The sequence below is a fragment of the Thamnophis sirtalis genome, unplaced genomic scaffold (assembly GCF_051295495.1).
Source record: "Thamnophis sirtalis isolate CommonGarterSnake01/CBP01778 unplaced genomic scaffold, rThaSir2_p1.2 scaffold_9, whole genome shotgun sequence".
Classification (NCBI taxonomy): domain Eukaryota; kingdom Metazoa; phylum Chordata; class Lepidosauria; order Squamata; family Natricidae; genus Thamnophis; species Thamnophis sirtalis.
Window position 1 is genome coordinate 57,014,059 of NW_028261389.1, and position 14,622 is coordinate 57,028,680.

General features: G+C 39.0%; 1 protein-coding gene and 1 pseudogene across 1 annotated transcript in view; both read right to left on the minus strand.

The window, feature by feature from the left end:
- Positions 1-2,771: 2,771 nt before the first annotated feature.
- LOC148044154 (uncharacterized) lies at positions 2,772-3,560 on the minus strand (annotated as a pseudogene).
- A 3,598-nt stretch (positions 3,561-7,158) lies between these two features.
- The window catches only part of CTTNBP2 (cortactin binding protein 2), a 125,084-nt gene continuing 117,620 nt past the window's right edge, over positions 7,159-14,622 (minus strand). The window contains exons 22-23 of the mRNA XM_087723645.1: positions 14,513-14,614; positions 7,159-9,050 (exon numbers count right to left, since the gene is read on the minus strand). Coding sequence (XP_087579771.1) covers positions 8,820-9,050; positions 14,513-14,614 — 333 coding nt within the window. The 3' untranslated portion in view covers positions 7,159-8,819. The remainder of the gene's footprint in view (positions 9,051-14,512; positions 14,615-14,622) is intronic.

The window sequence follows — 14,622 nt, forward strand, 5'->3', positions numbered from 1 at the left end:
TGCAAAATGTGGAAATCTTACTATTTATTATGCCTACACTACAGTACTGAAAAGAAAGGCTTCAGATGTGAAGCATGTGCTGTTCTGATGCCATCGAACTATTGGCTGCAGCTGCTAGGAAATGTGGTTCAGAAAATCTGGTGCATCATCAGGGGATGCAAGTTCTGATACAGAAAGCAGCTGTCAGAGAAATTTTGGTTACTAAGAATCCATACTGGTCACTGCAACAGCGGCAGTTGGACGAATCATGTAACCAAGGAGAAGGTAAAAGAAGTTGTCTGAGGCAAAAGGACACAAAGCAGTCCCAGCCTGAAGTCAGCAGCATGCAGAACAAATCCCAAGTGTGTTTTCAGAAGGATAATTACATCCTAAAGGCCAGCTTAAGTAATCTATCTAAACCTTGTCTTTTTCTGGCACGGAATATTCAGGCTCTGATAAAATGCTAGGTAACGTTGCCAGCAAATGTAATAAGGCACCAAAGGATCTCCTGTTGTCTTCTTTCAATGCCTTGGCTTACTTTGCCAAAATGCATCTCCTGAGCATTCATTGCACTAAGACACGTTCTAGAATTAATTCACAACTGGAGCGCACACTGCTGTGTCAGGTTTTTTACTGTGCATCTTTACCCACAGGAAAATGTGCACCCACTGGAAAAAGCTCCGTTAAAAAATATATATTAATCTTATCAGGTATTACAAATTACAAGGTTATATAACCACAGGATTTTATTCAAATTTTGGAAAGAAATAATTTCTTCATTCATGGAACCAAAGGAAAGGAACCAAACTCTGCATCTGTTCAGCCAGAAAAATGATAAAGATATTGCTTAATATGAAGCAATACACTATAAGAACAAAAAGAGAAAAATTCAAACGTAATACTCGTCTTTGTTGGAAGAACTATCTGGTTAAGTTTCAAGCCAGGAGAAAGGCACTGGAGACATAATGGAGACTGGAGGCTGATTGGAAAGAGGGCCCATTTATTTATGAAGCAGAAGCACATGGGTGGTTCTGGGTATCTGAACCCATGGAGTTGAGAGAGGGTGGCTTTTATACCTTCTCTTGGGCTTTGCATTTGAACTTCCTGTTCCTGTGCAAGGCCATGTATTCTATTGGCTGTTGTCAGACTCCCATGGGGCCATGTGGGGCCATGTTTGTCTTGCGCTCCCAGGTTGGTTGAAGCTTGGAGGGTGATGATGTAATGAAGGGCCTTCTGTACTAAAAGGGTGTTGGGCAATTCCTATTGTGTCTTAATGGCTTTGTCCTGGTTTGGATCTTGAGTGAGGGCTTATCCCATCTCCCTGAGGCTGACCGTCTTTTGTCTTGTAGATAGGGTGGCCCAGTCTTTCTAATGGGGACCAAATATCTGCTGGGGGCAGGCAGCTAGGGCTGAGTTTCTGTCTCCCTTAAGATTTCTATTTATCTTTTAAGAGAAATATTATATTAAGAAATATAATATTCTGTCTTTTTAAATATTTCTCAAAGTACTTCTTTCTTCTACGAGGGATGACTTTCCTCATCTTCATAAAACAGAAGGTTATAGGAAATGATAAAATCAATATGATGATTGATAAAACGCAAAAAAAAAACCAAATTATACAGTGCTGATATAATATCCTATTTAAGCTATTGGTAGTCCTCATTTAGCAACCTTGATTGGGACCGGCAACTCAATCATTAAGTGAAGTGGTCATTAAGTGAAATTGCTAATGATGTTACTTCAGCTGTCTTTTGTTTTTCTTTTCTGCAAAGATGGTAAAGGTAAGGAGTGGTGGTAAAGTTACTTTTTCATCACCTTTAATTGGGAATGGTCACTAAAACAAGGCAGTCACTAAACAAAGACTGACTACTTGCATTCAGTTTAAAACATAAGGTAGCACCTAGAGATTGAGATGGAGCAAAGAGAGAAAGGTTTTTGAAAAAGGTTGCTATAAAGACAGTGTAAGCAAATGGTAAGAGATTTTCATAGCGGAATTGCTCTGAAGCGTACTGTATGTGTGGAGGTGTTCACAAAGTATAGTAAATAAAATTCACTAAATAAAATAAAATTCACTAAAAAATTAGGCAAAGCTTCAATCATATATTTATGGCTGCCATTTTCACTTTTATAACCATATTCTGCAGATACCCGTGCAAAAAATAGCTATTCTTGTGACGTGAGTGTGACAGAAATATATGCAGAAATTGGGAAATGGGGAAAAAGACAGAGAAGAAACCTAAACTATGACTAAACTTTGTTATTTTTTGGCAATACCACCAATTCCAGCAGTAAAACAAATGCACAATGTTGAATTCTGCTCTGTGAAAAATAATCCCAAATGCACAACAAGACATGGGAAATACTTTTCTTTCAAGGATGAAAAATTTATTACAAATTTTAAGAAAGCAAAAACTAAGAGAAATGAAGAGGATATAATTAAATTAGAATAGCAATTCTAAGCCATATCTATCTGCTTTCTGATGAAGGATGCCTACCATTGATCACAAAGCTTTGTACAGCTCTACTGTTTTGGCAAGAAGGGTGCAGGTCTGCAGGAGGAATATGGTAGACTTCATGTATGTTGGTTTGGTTTAGGTTTGGTTTATTGGATTTATATGCCGCCCTTCTCCCAAGGACTCAGGGCGGCATATAACATTAAAAGAAACACACAATACAGAAGCTAAAAAAATTAAATAGAATATCCCAAACAAACCCAATTAGAATTAACAATAACATTTTTTTAAAAAATTCGAATTAAAATTAACAATGATCAATAATTTATTTTGTTTTGTTCAGGCCAGGCTGGCTTGCTGGAAAACCCAACTTTTTAGGGCACGTTGGAAGGACCAGAGGTCGGGGATTATATGAAGCTCCGGGGGCAGCTGATTCCAGTAGGAAGGCACTCCGACAGAGAAAGCTCTCCCCCTGGGGGTCGCTAGCCGACAGTGTCTGGCCGATGGCATCCTGAGGAGGCTAACTCTGTGGGATCGCACTGGACGGTGGAAGGTTACCGGTGGCAGTAGGTGGTCTCACAGGTATCCTGGGCCTAAGCCATGGAGCGTTTTAAAGGTCATAATTAGTACCTTGAATCACATCCAGAGGACAACTGGCAACCAGTGCAGGCCGCTTAAAAGGGGTGCAACATGGGAGCACCTAGGTGCCCCCATGATAACCCACGCAGCCGCATTCTGGACCAGTTGAAGCCTCTGGGTGTTCTTCAAGGGCAGCCCCATGTAGAGAGCGTTACAGTAGTCCAGGCGAGAAAGGACGACGGCATGAGTGACTGTGCACAGAGCATCCAGATCCAGGAAGGGGCACAACTGATGTACCAGGCGAACCTGGTAAAAGGCTCCCCTGGTCACGGCCGTCAGGTGTTCTTCTAAACTAAGCCATGTATCCAGGAGGATGCCCAGATTGCGGGCCCTCTCTGAGGGGGCTAAAATGTCTCCCCCTATCATCAAAGATGGAACAAGATGCACAAATTGGAATGACAGAAACCACAGCCACTCAGTCTTGGAGGGATTGAGCTTGAGCCTGTTCCTCCCCATCCAGATCCGCACAGCCTGCAGGCATCGGGACATCACGTTGAGGGCATCGTTTGGGTGGTTTGGGGTAGAGATGAAAAGTTGTGTATCATCAGCATATTGATGATACCGTACCCCAAAACCACGGATGATCTCACCCAGTGGTTTCATATATATGTTGAACAGGAAGGGTGAGAGAATCGACCCCTGGGGCACCCCACAAGTGACGTACCTCGGGGTTGATCCCTGCCCTCCAGTCAACACAAACTACGACTGATCCGACAGGTAGGAGGAGAACCACCATAAAACAGTGCCCCCCACTCCCAACCCCCGAGTCGTCGCAGTAGAATACCATGGTTGATAGTATCGAAAGCCGCTGAGAGGTCTAATAGGACCAGGACAGAGGAGCAGCCCCTGTCCTGGGCCCGCCAGAGATCATCGACCAACGCGACGAGTGATGTCTCCATGCTGTATCCAGACCTGAAATCCAACTGAAACAGATCCAGGTAGACAGCTTCATCCAGGTACTGGGGAATCTGATGTGCTACCGCACTCTCGACAACCTTCGGTACAAAGCGAAGGTTGGAGACCGGACAATAGTTGGCTAAAGAAGCTGGGTCCAGGGAAGGCTTCTTAAGGAGGGGCCTCACCACCACCTTTTTCAAGGTGGTGGGAAAGAACCCCTCTCTCAACGAAGTGCTGGTAATAGCCTGGAGCCAGCCTCATGTCACCTCCCGGGAAGCTGAGACTAACCAAGAGGGACACAGATCTAGCACACAAGTGGCAGCACTGAGTCTCCCCATTATCCTGTCCATGCCCTCGAGGGGTCACAGGGTCAAACTCATCCCAGATGGTCTCTATAAGATTCATCCCCGTCGACTCGCCCGAATCTACCCAATCAGAGTCTAAGCCTGGTCCGGATCTGAGTGATTTTATCCTGCAGATGCTGAACAAATTCTTCAGCCCTACCCTGCAAGGGGTCTTTCCCAGTTCCTTGGTTAAGTAAGGAGTGTGTCACCTTAAACAGGGCAGCTGGGCAGTTATCTGCGGATGCGATAAGAGTGGAAAAATGTTGCTGTTTTGCCACTTTTACCGCCACTAAGTAGGATTTAATATGAATTCTTACTAGTGTTCGGTCAGATTCGAACTGGCTGACCCTCCAACCACTCTCTAGGCGTCTTTTCCGGCGTTTCATCTCCCAAAGCTCCTTGGTAAACCAGGGAGCTACCCGGGATCGACACCGGGTCACAGGCCACAAAGGCACAACATGATCCAAAGCACCAGTGGCCGCCCTATCCCAGGCTTCGGTTGAGTTGTGAGCAAGAGATTCAGGAAAAGTCCCAAGCTCCATCAGGAATCTTTCAGGGTCCATCAGGTGGCTGGGGCGGAACCATCTAGTCGGTTCCGCCTCCCTGCAGTGAGGGGTAGCAGTATGGAAGTCAAACCTGATGAGGAAATGATCCAACCATGACAAGGGTTGGATAGAAATATCCCCTAAATCTAGATCATTCATCCACTGCCCAGAGACAAAAATCAGTTCAAGCGTGTGTCCCCCATTATGGGTGGGGTCTTGAATTAACTGAGTTTCCATGAACAGGGCAGAGGGACAGCATAATGTAAGTCAACTCTGGAAACACTCTAAACTCCTTCAAATAGTGATGCTCATTTCTATATATTTGGGGAAAGAATTGCCTGGCATCAGTGGTGGATTAAGGCTCATTGGTGCCCTACACACTGACAAAACTTGGTGCCCCTCCTTTATACATACTGTACAAATCTTCATTGGTTTTTCTTCTTTCTCAACTTTGTGGTGTCCCCCCCCCCACCTTGGGCCTGGTGCCCTAAGCATGTGCTTAGTCTACGTAATGGTTAATACACCAGTGTGTGGCATCTTTTAAAAATCAAATACACCACTTGATATCAAACTGAGAAAAACATTAGTCAATTAGTCTCTTGTATTCTCAGGAATTTGAACTGCAGGAGTGTAGAGATTTCTGAACAACAGTCAATTTGGGACCAGATATATAATGTGCTGATCCTGTTCACAGCAATGATTTATTTTGAGAACACAGTGGGCATTCAAACATTTGAGCTTCACATTCTGACAGAGCTTGCATGAGAGGCAAGCTAATTTTAAAAACACTGAGCCTAGGATGAAGACCATATCAAGACTACAGTCAGGGAGATAAACAACGGATGCCTTCCAGATGTTTTACCATTCCCATCTCTCCCAGATGCAGAGACCAATTGCAGAGGATTGTGGAAAATGTTAAATTACCTGAAGCATCCTTTCTATTACCTGCGATTTGGTTCAGACCTCTGACATCTTTCTGACAATATTGAATCTGTGTTTCTTCATTTAGATAACTTTCTAGATGTTAACAGAAGAACTTTATCTTGGAATTGCGACAGCCTGAATACTTTTAAACTGTATTTAAAAGGGGCTGTTGACAGATAGCAGCAATTTAATGGCTAAGTCACCCTAAGTCAATAATAGTGCAGAGTAGCAGGAGTTACCAAAAAAATAACTTGTTAGTTTCAATCATCGATATGATGAATTTACTCAAGAAAATGACTAGATTGAATTCCAGGCTGGTGCTCTTCTATTTTACAGGAATTTAAATGAGAAGTGGATGCATTAGGACTAATAACTAAGCTATTAAAATCTTGGCTATTTGGCATCAGCCATTTCCATTTCATTCATGTAAGTCAGGTTTAACTAATTTTTCATTTTGTCTACTATCTACTATTTATTATCCCAAAGGTGCTTTTTCAAGTGGTAATTGGATGTTTTTCTTTGACAACATTTCACTTCTCATCCAACAAGCTTCTTCAGCTCTGACTGGATGGTGGGGAATGGAAGCATTTATACTCCTTGCATGTCATTTGCATTCTTTGACCATGACCTGGCTGACAGAGAATCTCCATAGACACTTTCATGCTTATTGTTTTTGCTTAAGAAACCTGTTAAATGGCTTGAATTCTTCAAAATTCATATTGTATGAACTACCCAAAGGCAACTTTCAACACACCTAACCCAATCATATTAAACAAATTTTTGTTTATTAGAAATTATCTTACATGCATAATGCTGAAAGACCAAGGTGTATAAAAGTATGGTGGAAAAATACCTATGGAACACTTCAAGCACATGTGGACTTCAGAATCTTGTCCATGTGGTTGACAAAATTGTTTAAAAATTTTATCCAAAGCAATGGATCAGTACTAGGGGGAGAACAATTTCATTCATTCAGTATTGTAGCAGTATTGCTATATTTCTATCTTCTTAATGTGAGGATTATAGAATTATCCCCCTTTTTCTCCATGTTCCAATTGTCTCCAGAAATGCATTTGACTACCAGGTGTGTGTGAAAATGTTTTTGTGGAAGGAGGAAAGCTCAGTGTTTATTGGAAGTCAAGACTGGTTTTATCTTGAGAATCCTTCCAAATTAGCCCAAGCCTCACTTGCCAGCTTTCAGCCCTAATTAACCTTCCCCTGCAGCCTGTGGGGTATAAAGTTGTTTCATTCTGCTTTAAAATAAGAAAACAGTAAGCATTCAAAAAATAAAGTTAGTGTCAAATTCCAGTTTTAGGGTATGGACACAGAATAAAAAAACCTGACTACCCAAACACACATAATACAGAAACAAAGGTATTGCAGAAACTGTAGTACAAAATGTTTTATTGGTATGACAGATGAAATTCCAGATTATTTAACTTAACTGCTTGACTTTTACAAATGCTTTTGCAAAGATATTGGGTTGAATAGCTTTAGAGTGTTGTCAGTCAGTACCTAGCAATTTTTCAGGTAACCTTTTTCTTAAGGCATTTGTGTCTTTCATAAAGATATCCCTGGAAGAAGGAATAGGAGGGTCCACTATGAATACTGAAAAGATACACTCTAGGAAAAGAATGCAGTATAGGACAGAAGTTTTCCCCAGGGTGAAATGTCATTTCAGACAACATGTAAGAAAGAGGTACATTTTTCATTTCCCAAGTTATTGCAGCTTCTTTCTTTCTTGATTATCAGTTGTGTGTAGCTGTATTGCTAACAAGGAAGAAAATTTTCTGAGTAAAATAGCATAAATTCCTGGCAAGTCAATACTGGGAAAATAGGAGGAACTTTCCATAATAATTACAGGAAATGATATAATTAGAGGTGAGTTTAAGGAAGATTTCTCTCTAGCCCTTCCCCACTCCACCCCAATGACCAGATCAATAATCAGACTTTATTCTTAAGGATGGCTGTAGGATTTTTTCTTTTAACAAAAAAGGACACAGAATCCAAACAACAAACATAAATGAAACTACCCAATAGTATAGGTAACTGGAATATTTAATGCAGTTTTTCACTAAAAATAACTAGACTGTAGTCTCAGTTCTTCCCATTATTGCCACATGCCATCCACTTTTCAGAAAGTGAACCTGTTTTTTGTTTTTGCTTTGACATATATATTAACTTTACGCCACTTCTGTACAGAATTATGTAACCCAAAGTATGAAATTTAACACTGAAATTCAGTATATAAGTAGATAAAAGTTTATTGTCCTAATGAAGCGAGCCTCTTCGTAGGTAATTGGGAAGTTACACAGAATAGACTTTATTCATGAGAAACACTTTACAGGATCTCATGATAAAGGGGGGGGGGGAAGGAGGGGAAAGCAGACCAAACTGCTTAGCTTTCCATGCAGAGAAATCTACATCAGATCCTACTAGATGGAAATCCAATACAGATCAGCAATATGGACCAGCATACTAATTTGGAGTATGTAAAATGATGCACATTTACAACTGGCTACACTAACAATGGAATATTGATAGACAGCCTTTTGTTTCAAACCAGTTATCTGCATCTGTATTCAGTGGAAACACCCCATTTTCACCAAAGCATTCCATAGAGTACTACTTTTATTATATACAAGTATCTATGGATCAGATCCAATATATTTATTTAATTTTTTTATTATACACACCCATACCCCCACACACACTTTCTGTGGTGATCTCTTAATTATAACTAAGCAGAAAAGCATTTTCAGATTTTTTTTAAAAAAAGCATTTATGGAGCTATCACCATTTACTTCTAAAGATCAATCAATATAATACAGGATAATATTTTCATTACAAACAGCTTGTTCGCATAAAAGTAAAACTGTGGTCCCATGGGTGTATCAGAATTGAGAAAATCATGTTAAAAATTATTTACACCTGTAGATGAGTTTTGTTTTCCAAGATAATTCATTAGGAAAGACAGAAAAGGAAACAAATCTTTATTTGCTTTTTTTGGGTGTGTGCATGTTCCAAATTTCTTCTTTCTAGTCACAGATTGCCTGCGTTTGCCTTGTATTGCTGCTGCTGCTGCTGCTGCTGCGTTTAATGTTCTGAGAAAACTGGCTGATTTTATTTCTGGGCACAGGAAGAAAAGATTTCACTCTTGAAATGCTGCTGCCGCCGCCACTCTGAAAAGACTCCTTTTTGGATTTATGGTTGCTGCATTCCGCAGACTGGCTGCTGCTGTTGAGAGGACAGACCCCAGAATTTTCATCCTGCAAACAGAATAATGTTTTATAGCATCACATGCATTTGCCCAAACAATAGCAAAGAAAGTACATCAGTCTGTGATTGAGCAGCCTGAATTCACACAAAGTTGTTTTTTTTTAACTGATGTTCCAAATCAGCTAAATGTGAGAGTTTTCTTTGGTGATAGAGAGCAAGCCAAGGATGGTAAGAGCTCCTATGTGACAGGCATCAAGGGTCTTCCATAGTGCAAAGCATCAGAAATGTTTATAACATTGTCTTATAACTCTGGAAAGAACATTTATAAAATAATGTAGTGTTGATATACGTATCATGAAAAGAATGATCTAAGACATTGTTTCTCAACCTTGGTCGTTTTAAGGTGGGTAGATTTTAACTCTCATGATTGGCTGGGGAATTCTGGGAGTTGAAGTCCACAAGTCTTAAAGAGGTTGGGACACACACACACACACACACACACCTACCTACCTCTCATATAATGATTCAGAAAATTGCAAAACCAACATTCAGAGGAAACCAACATGTTTCTTACTATGGATAATTAATTAGAAAAGACGTATGTATGATTACTTTTATGCATGAAATGAGGGAAGTTGTTATATGTTCAAAGGTAGAAACAGAAGTATCCACAATGGAGGAATAGACTGTGAAGATGGTAGAATTGCAGAAATGGCTAAGTGACTTGACAAGAAATGACTTGTTTGATTAGGGAGGGAACAACTACTTTTATGAACGACTGAAAGCACTTTGTGGAACTTTAACTGAAAGGATAAAAACGAAGTGGTGATTTTTGGATTTCTAAATTAAAAACAGACTGTATATGGAGGGAAGTAAAGTATGTTAAATAATTTTGAAGGGGGAAAGTGATATCAAGCAAATCTATAACTGCTGTAAAGAAGATTGGAAATCACATCTTTAACTATTTTTTCCTTTTGCTTCATTTTCTATGGTTCTCAAAATGTTTTTATGTCTTTTCTTTCTTACCCTTTTCTATATTTTTGCGTTTATCTTTTAAGTGTAAAAATTTATCTGATTAAAAACTATACACACAGATACAATCTTTGTTGACTCACCTAATGGAGCATCCAGATGTTTTGAAAAAGTCCAACCAAAAAAACAAACAAACTGGTCCTGCAGTTAATTATAATTATCTATCTATCTATCTATCTATCTATCTATCTATCTATCTATCTATCTATCTATCTATCTATCTATCTATCTATCTATATCTATCTATCTATCTATCTATCTATCTATCTATCTATCTATCTATCATCTACTAGATTTACAACCCCCGGTATGCCCAAATATGGGAGGAAGATCACTACTTCCATTCTCTGTCCTTCGGCTCGTCACAAGAGACCATCCAGACAGAAACCCAATATTTTTTTACTGTTGCCTTTTTGTTACATTTGTTACATTTGTGCATTTATTTATTTATCAGCACAAATATAACACTCACTATCTATATCTATATCTATATCTATATCTATATCTATATCTATATCTATATCTATATCTATATCTATATCTATATCTATATCTATATCTATATCTATCTATCTATCTATCTATCTATCTATCTATCTATCTATCTATCTATCTATCTATCTATCTATCTATCTATCTATCTATCTATCTATATATATATATATATATATATATATATATATATTCTGTAGCCAACATAACCAGAAATCATTTTCCTGAATGTTCCTAATTTCCATTTATGGATTTGGGAATTTGGGGTTGTCTAAAATGTGAGGAAACCAACAATAGGGAACCAATGGGGTAGTTCCTGCCTTAGCCAAGAAAGCCAACTGGGTGACTTTGGGATAGTCTCTCTCTCCCCCTCTCTTAGTGTAAACCACTTCATAGGGTTGTTGTAAGGAAAATAGGCCCCTTGAATTATTTCGTAAAAATAATAAAAGTGGAATACAAACAAATAAAAATAAGGTCTAGCTTCTTCCCTTCTCATTCTGTAACTCACAGGTCACCTTAATGTCTTTGAATCCTAATGCTTCTCATGTTATCTCTACAATGGTAGAGAAACCACAGACGAAGAAAGAATGGGAAAACATGAATTGTAATAGTGAATCAATATATTACATTCTAACATGATTTGATGGGAATTGTAATCCAGAAACATGTAGCAGGTATAAATCTGTACGTTAAAGAATTGCAATACATTTTGCTTAGTTCCATATAGAAATTATTAGGAAACGAACAGGATTTCTACTGATTTCAGATAACGCTGATTCTCTTTTCCACCATATCTTGAAGCTTGGAAATGAGGATAATATTCCTATTTATATTTTTGAAAGTATGTCTCTTCTTCCCCTCTTTTGCCATCTTTCAAGTAGAGAATATGTTTGGAGAAGCAAGATGGAAGACGTATCTAGGTTCAGCCATCTGCTTTCTGTATTTCAGATTCTTTCAAAGCTTGTCTGCGGCTTTCTAATTTGGAGAGAAACTTGCTAATAAATGCATGACCTTCCAAGGAAAAGCTGAAAGCTGCTAAATGCTGCTGAGATTTCTTTGCATCAGAGCACAATTCTGGACATGATTCAGACATATTTTATTTCTTTTTAAGCAAGTAAGTCACTGTAATTAATTTTTATCTACAGTAGACGCAGTAACAGAAGCACTACTGTAGTAGTAATTAAATATATCCAAAAATTATATAGTTGTCATCTCATTATTATGAGATCATGACACCTGTAAATTAAAGATGGAATTGTATTAATCTCATATTGTTTGGGTAAGAAATCATTCAGATATTGGGAGCATCACTTTCCCTCCAAATGAACAGAAATGTTATATTTTCTTAAGTAGCAGTGCCTGGATTATTGTGGCTGTCCTAATGGAATGTTCTTTGTATGTGAGTTTTAATTTCTTCAGTTTAAGGCAGCAGTGGTGGGAGATATTTTTAAAGATGACAGCAGGCAATTCTGTCAAAAGTTCCATAAAATGTCTCCAGCTGATTTGCACATTTCTTCTGAACTCAGAGATATGATTTGAGCAGGTGCCATTATAACTAGTAGGGGCCTTTGCATAACTCCCATCGGCTATGATCATCCTGCTTGCAGTCATTGGTACTTTGGTCACCTCTCAAATTATATGGAGCAATGCTTGAAGACTACTGAAAAGCTACATTTGGTCCAGTACTCACAGGTTCTTCACATTTTATCTGGATCAGAACTAAAGGTTTCCGGATGCAATTCAAAGTGGCTGGTTGCCACCTTTGAAGTCCTACATGGTGAAGGACCCAAGCAGGACTTCTTATCCCAGCAATCTTAGCCTGCCCAATATGTATGCTGTCTAATTCCCCAAAGGCTCTAAGCAGCTCACACATAATACAAAAGTGGAATTGAAAGAATTAAAAGGATTCTCTCCTTTGTCCCTATAACAATCAATTTCCAAGTCACTGACACATTAATGGGCAGGAAGGGAATCCCTACTTTTCCACTGGTGCTCTTCTCCTTTGGAACTCTGAGATAAAATGACCACCCAGCCTGTGGGGCTATAGAAAATTCTCCTGACCTCGCTATTTCAGAAACCCTTCAGGAACTGACTTAAGAGATGGAGTCTCCCTACCACACTAAGCAACAAACTATGTTGTTTTGGGAACTATATGCCATGAGATGAGAATGATTCCGTTTGGTTCTTGCAATAGACATCTATATACTTCTAAAACCCATGTTCTTGTGACCTTTAACTGGGTGAAATGGTGCACCACCGGGCAACAATTTTTAAACCAACCTACTTCAAATGGGTAAAGCTACAGAATGCATAGAAAACCTACGACCCAGGACTTCCAAGGAAATGACATTTGGTAAATTTTATAAAGCATGTTATGACATAAACATGATCCTAAAACACTTTATGACATAAGACTAAATATCATAAAATATATCCTGTGCTAAAGTTTGCCTGTGCTATCCAGTTCAATAAGGGCTAATTTCAAGGCAGATCCATCTCTAAATGTCTCCGTAAATCTTTAAGAACTTTTCAAGTACATTAGAAGTGTTGCGATTGTTGAAAGCATTGAGAAATCTGGTCAATAAATATAGCTGAAATGATGACCCAAGAGCTTGTCTATTACTCTATTTTTTCATTCTGTCATTGCATGGGAGTACTGTATATGGAGAGAGACATGGTAGCTCACTGGCTAAGACGCTGAGCTTGTTGATTAGAAAAGTCGGCAATTCGGCGATTTGAATCTCTAGCCCCACGTAATTGAGTGAGCTCCTGTTACTTGTCCCAGCTTCTGCCAACCTAGCAGTTCGAAAGCATGTAAAAATGCAAGTAGAAAAATAGGAACCACCTTTGGTAGGAAGGTAACAGCATTCCATGTGCTTTTGGCGTTTAGTCATGACCACGGAGACATCTTCAGAGAGCGCTGGCTCTTCGGCTTTGAAACAGAGATGAGTACTGCCCCCTAGAGTCGGGAATGACTAGCACATATGTACAAGGGAAACCTTTACCTTTACTGTATATGCTGCTTAGAGGTATTTTGGCTGAAGCAGTTTATAAGCTATGTAAATTTTAAACAAATCAATAATGCAAAATTCCAGAATACATCTACTAGCTCAGTCACTGATGAACATTTCTGCACATTGCCTGCTTTTTTAAATTGCAACCTTTCTGTCAATTTCTTCTGGATCTTCCTGTTTACCTAAAACCAGAATCTCGTAAAGGCCTCAGCCTTTCAGAGTTCTCAGTGTTTTGGTTTTTTTGCAAATGTTTCTAAGTTGGACTCTCTGCTTGTCTCCTTCTGCCCTCTTTTCCAGATAAAAATTGGGGAGGCGGGGAGTGTGGGGGGGGGGAAAGGTTGGTTAGGACAGAGAAGCCCTTCAACAACTCCACATCTTCTATTAGCCTTCCTCCTTCAGTTCTATTTTAGGCAATCATTTCCTTTACGTCTTCTTGGTTTCCATGACAATAGCAGCCATCTGGAAAGCTCCCTGCATGATACCAGTGTATTTCAATGGCCAAAAACCAATGTTCTCCTCTAAATGCTGAGCTGCTCAACTCTTTTCTTCAGAAGGTGTTCTTTTTAAAATGCTTTTCCTTGTCTCGTTGATAGAAAACATCTAATATACAAGGCCAATTTCATCTAACCGTTCCATAATTTTGTTATAGATTCAAGATAGTAAGTGATTCTGGAATGGAGATAGTTTGGCCTCAATTATATAATCTATTAAATTATTGCAATAAAGTGCTATAGCTATAGGACTTTGTTAAAAACCTTTAAAAACAGCAATTAATCCTGAATAGGATTTAAAACCCTTTGAAAACAGCAATTAATCCTGAATAGGATTATTAGATTATTAACTGGGATTGAACTATTGTATTTCACCCATAACATAGGCTCAGTTTAGCTCAGAACTATCATACTTTTTTCAAATGTAAAGAGCTGAACATACATTGCAAACTTCTATCACATGACCTGCAGCTTCATATGTACCTGCTGTGATGTGATGTTTGTATTCCTGATGTTTGCTGAAAAGACTGGATCCTTCTGAGGAGTGCTGATTGTCAGAAGTAACTCATCCTCTGAATCTATTATCTGTGAAA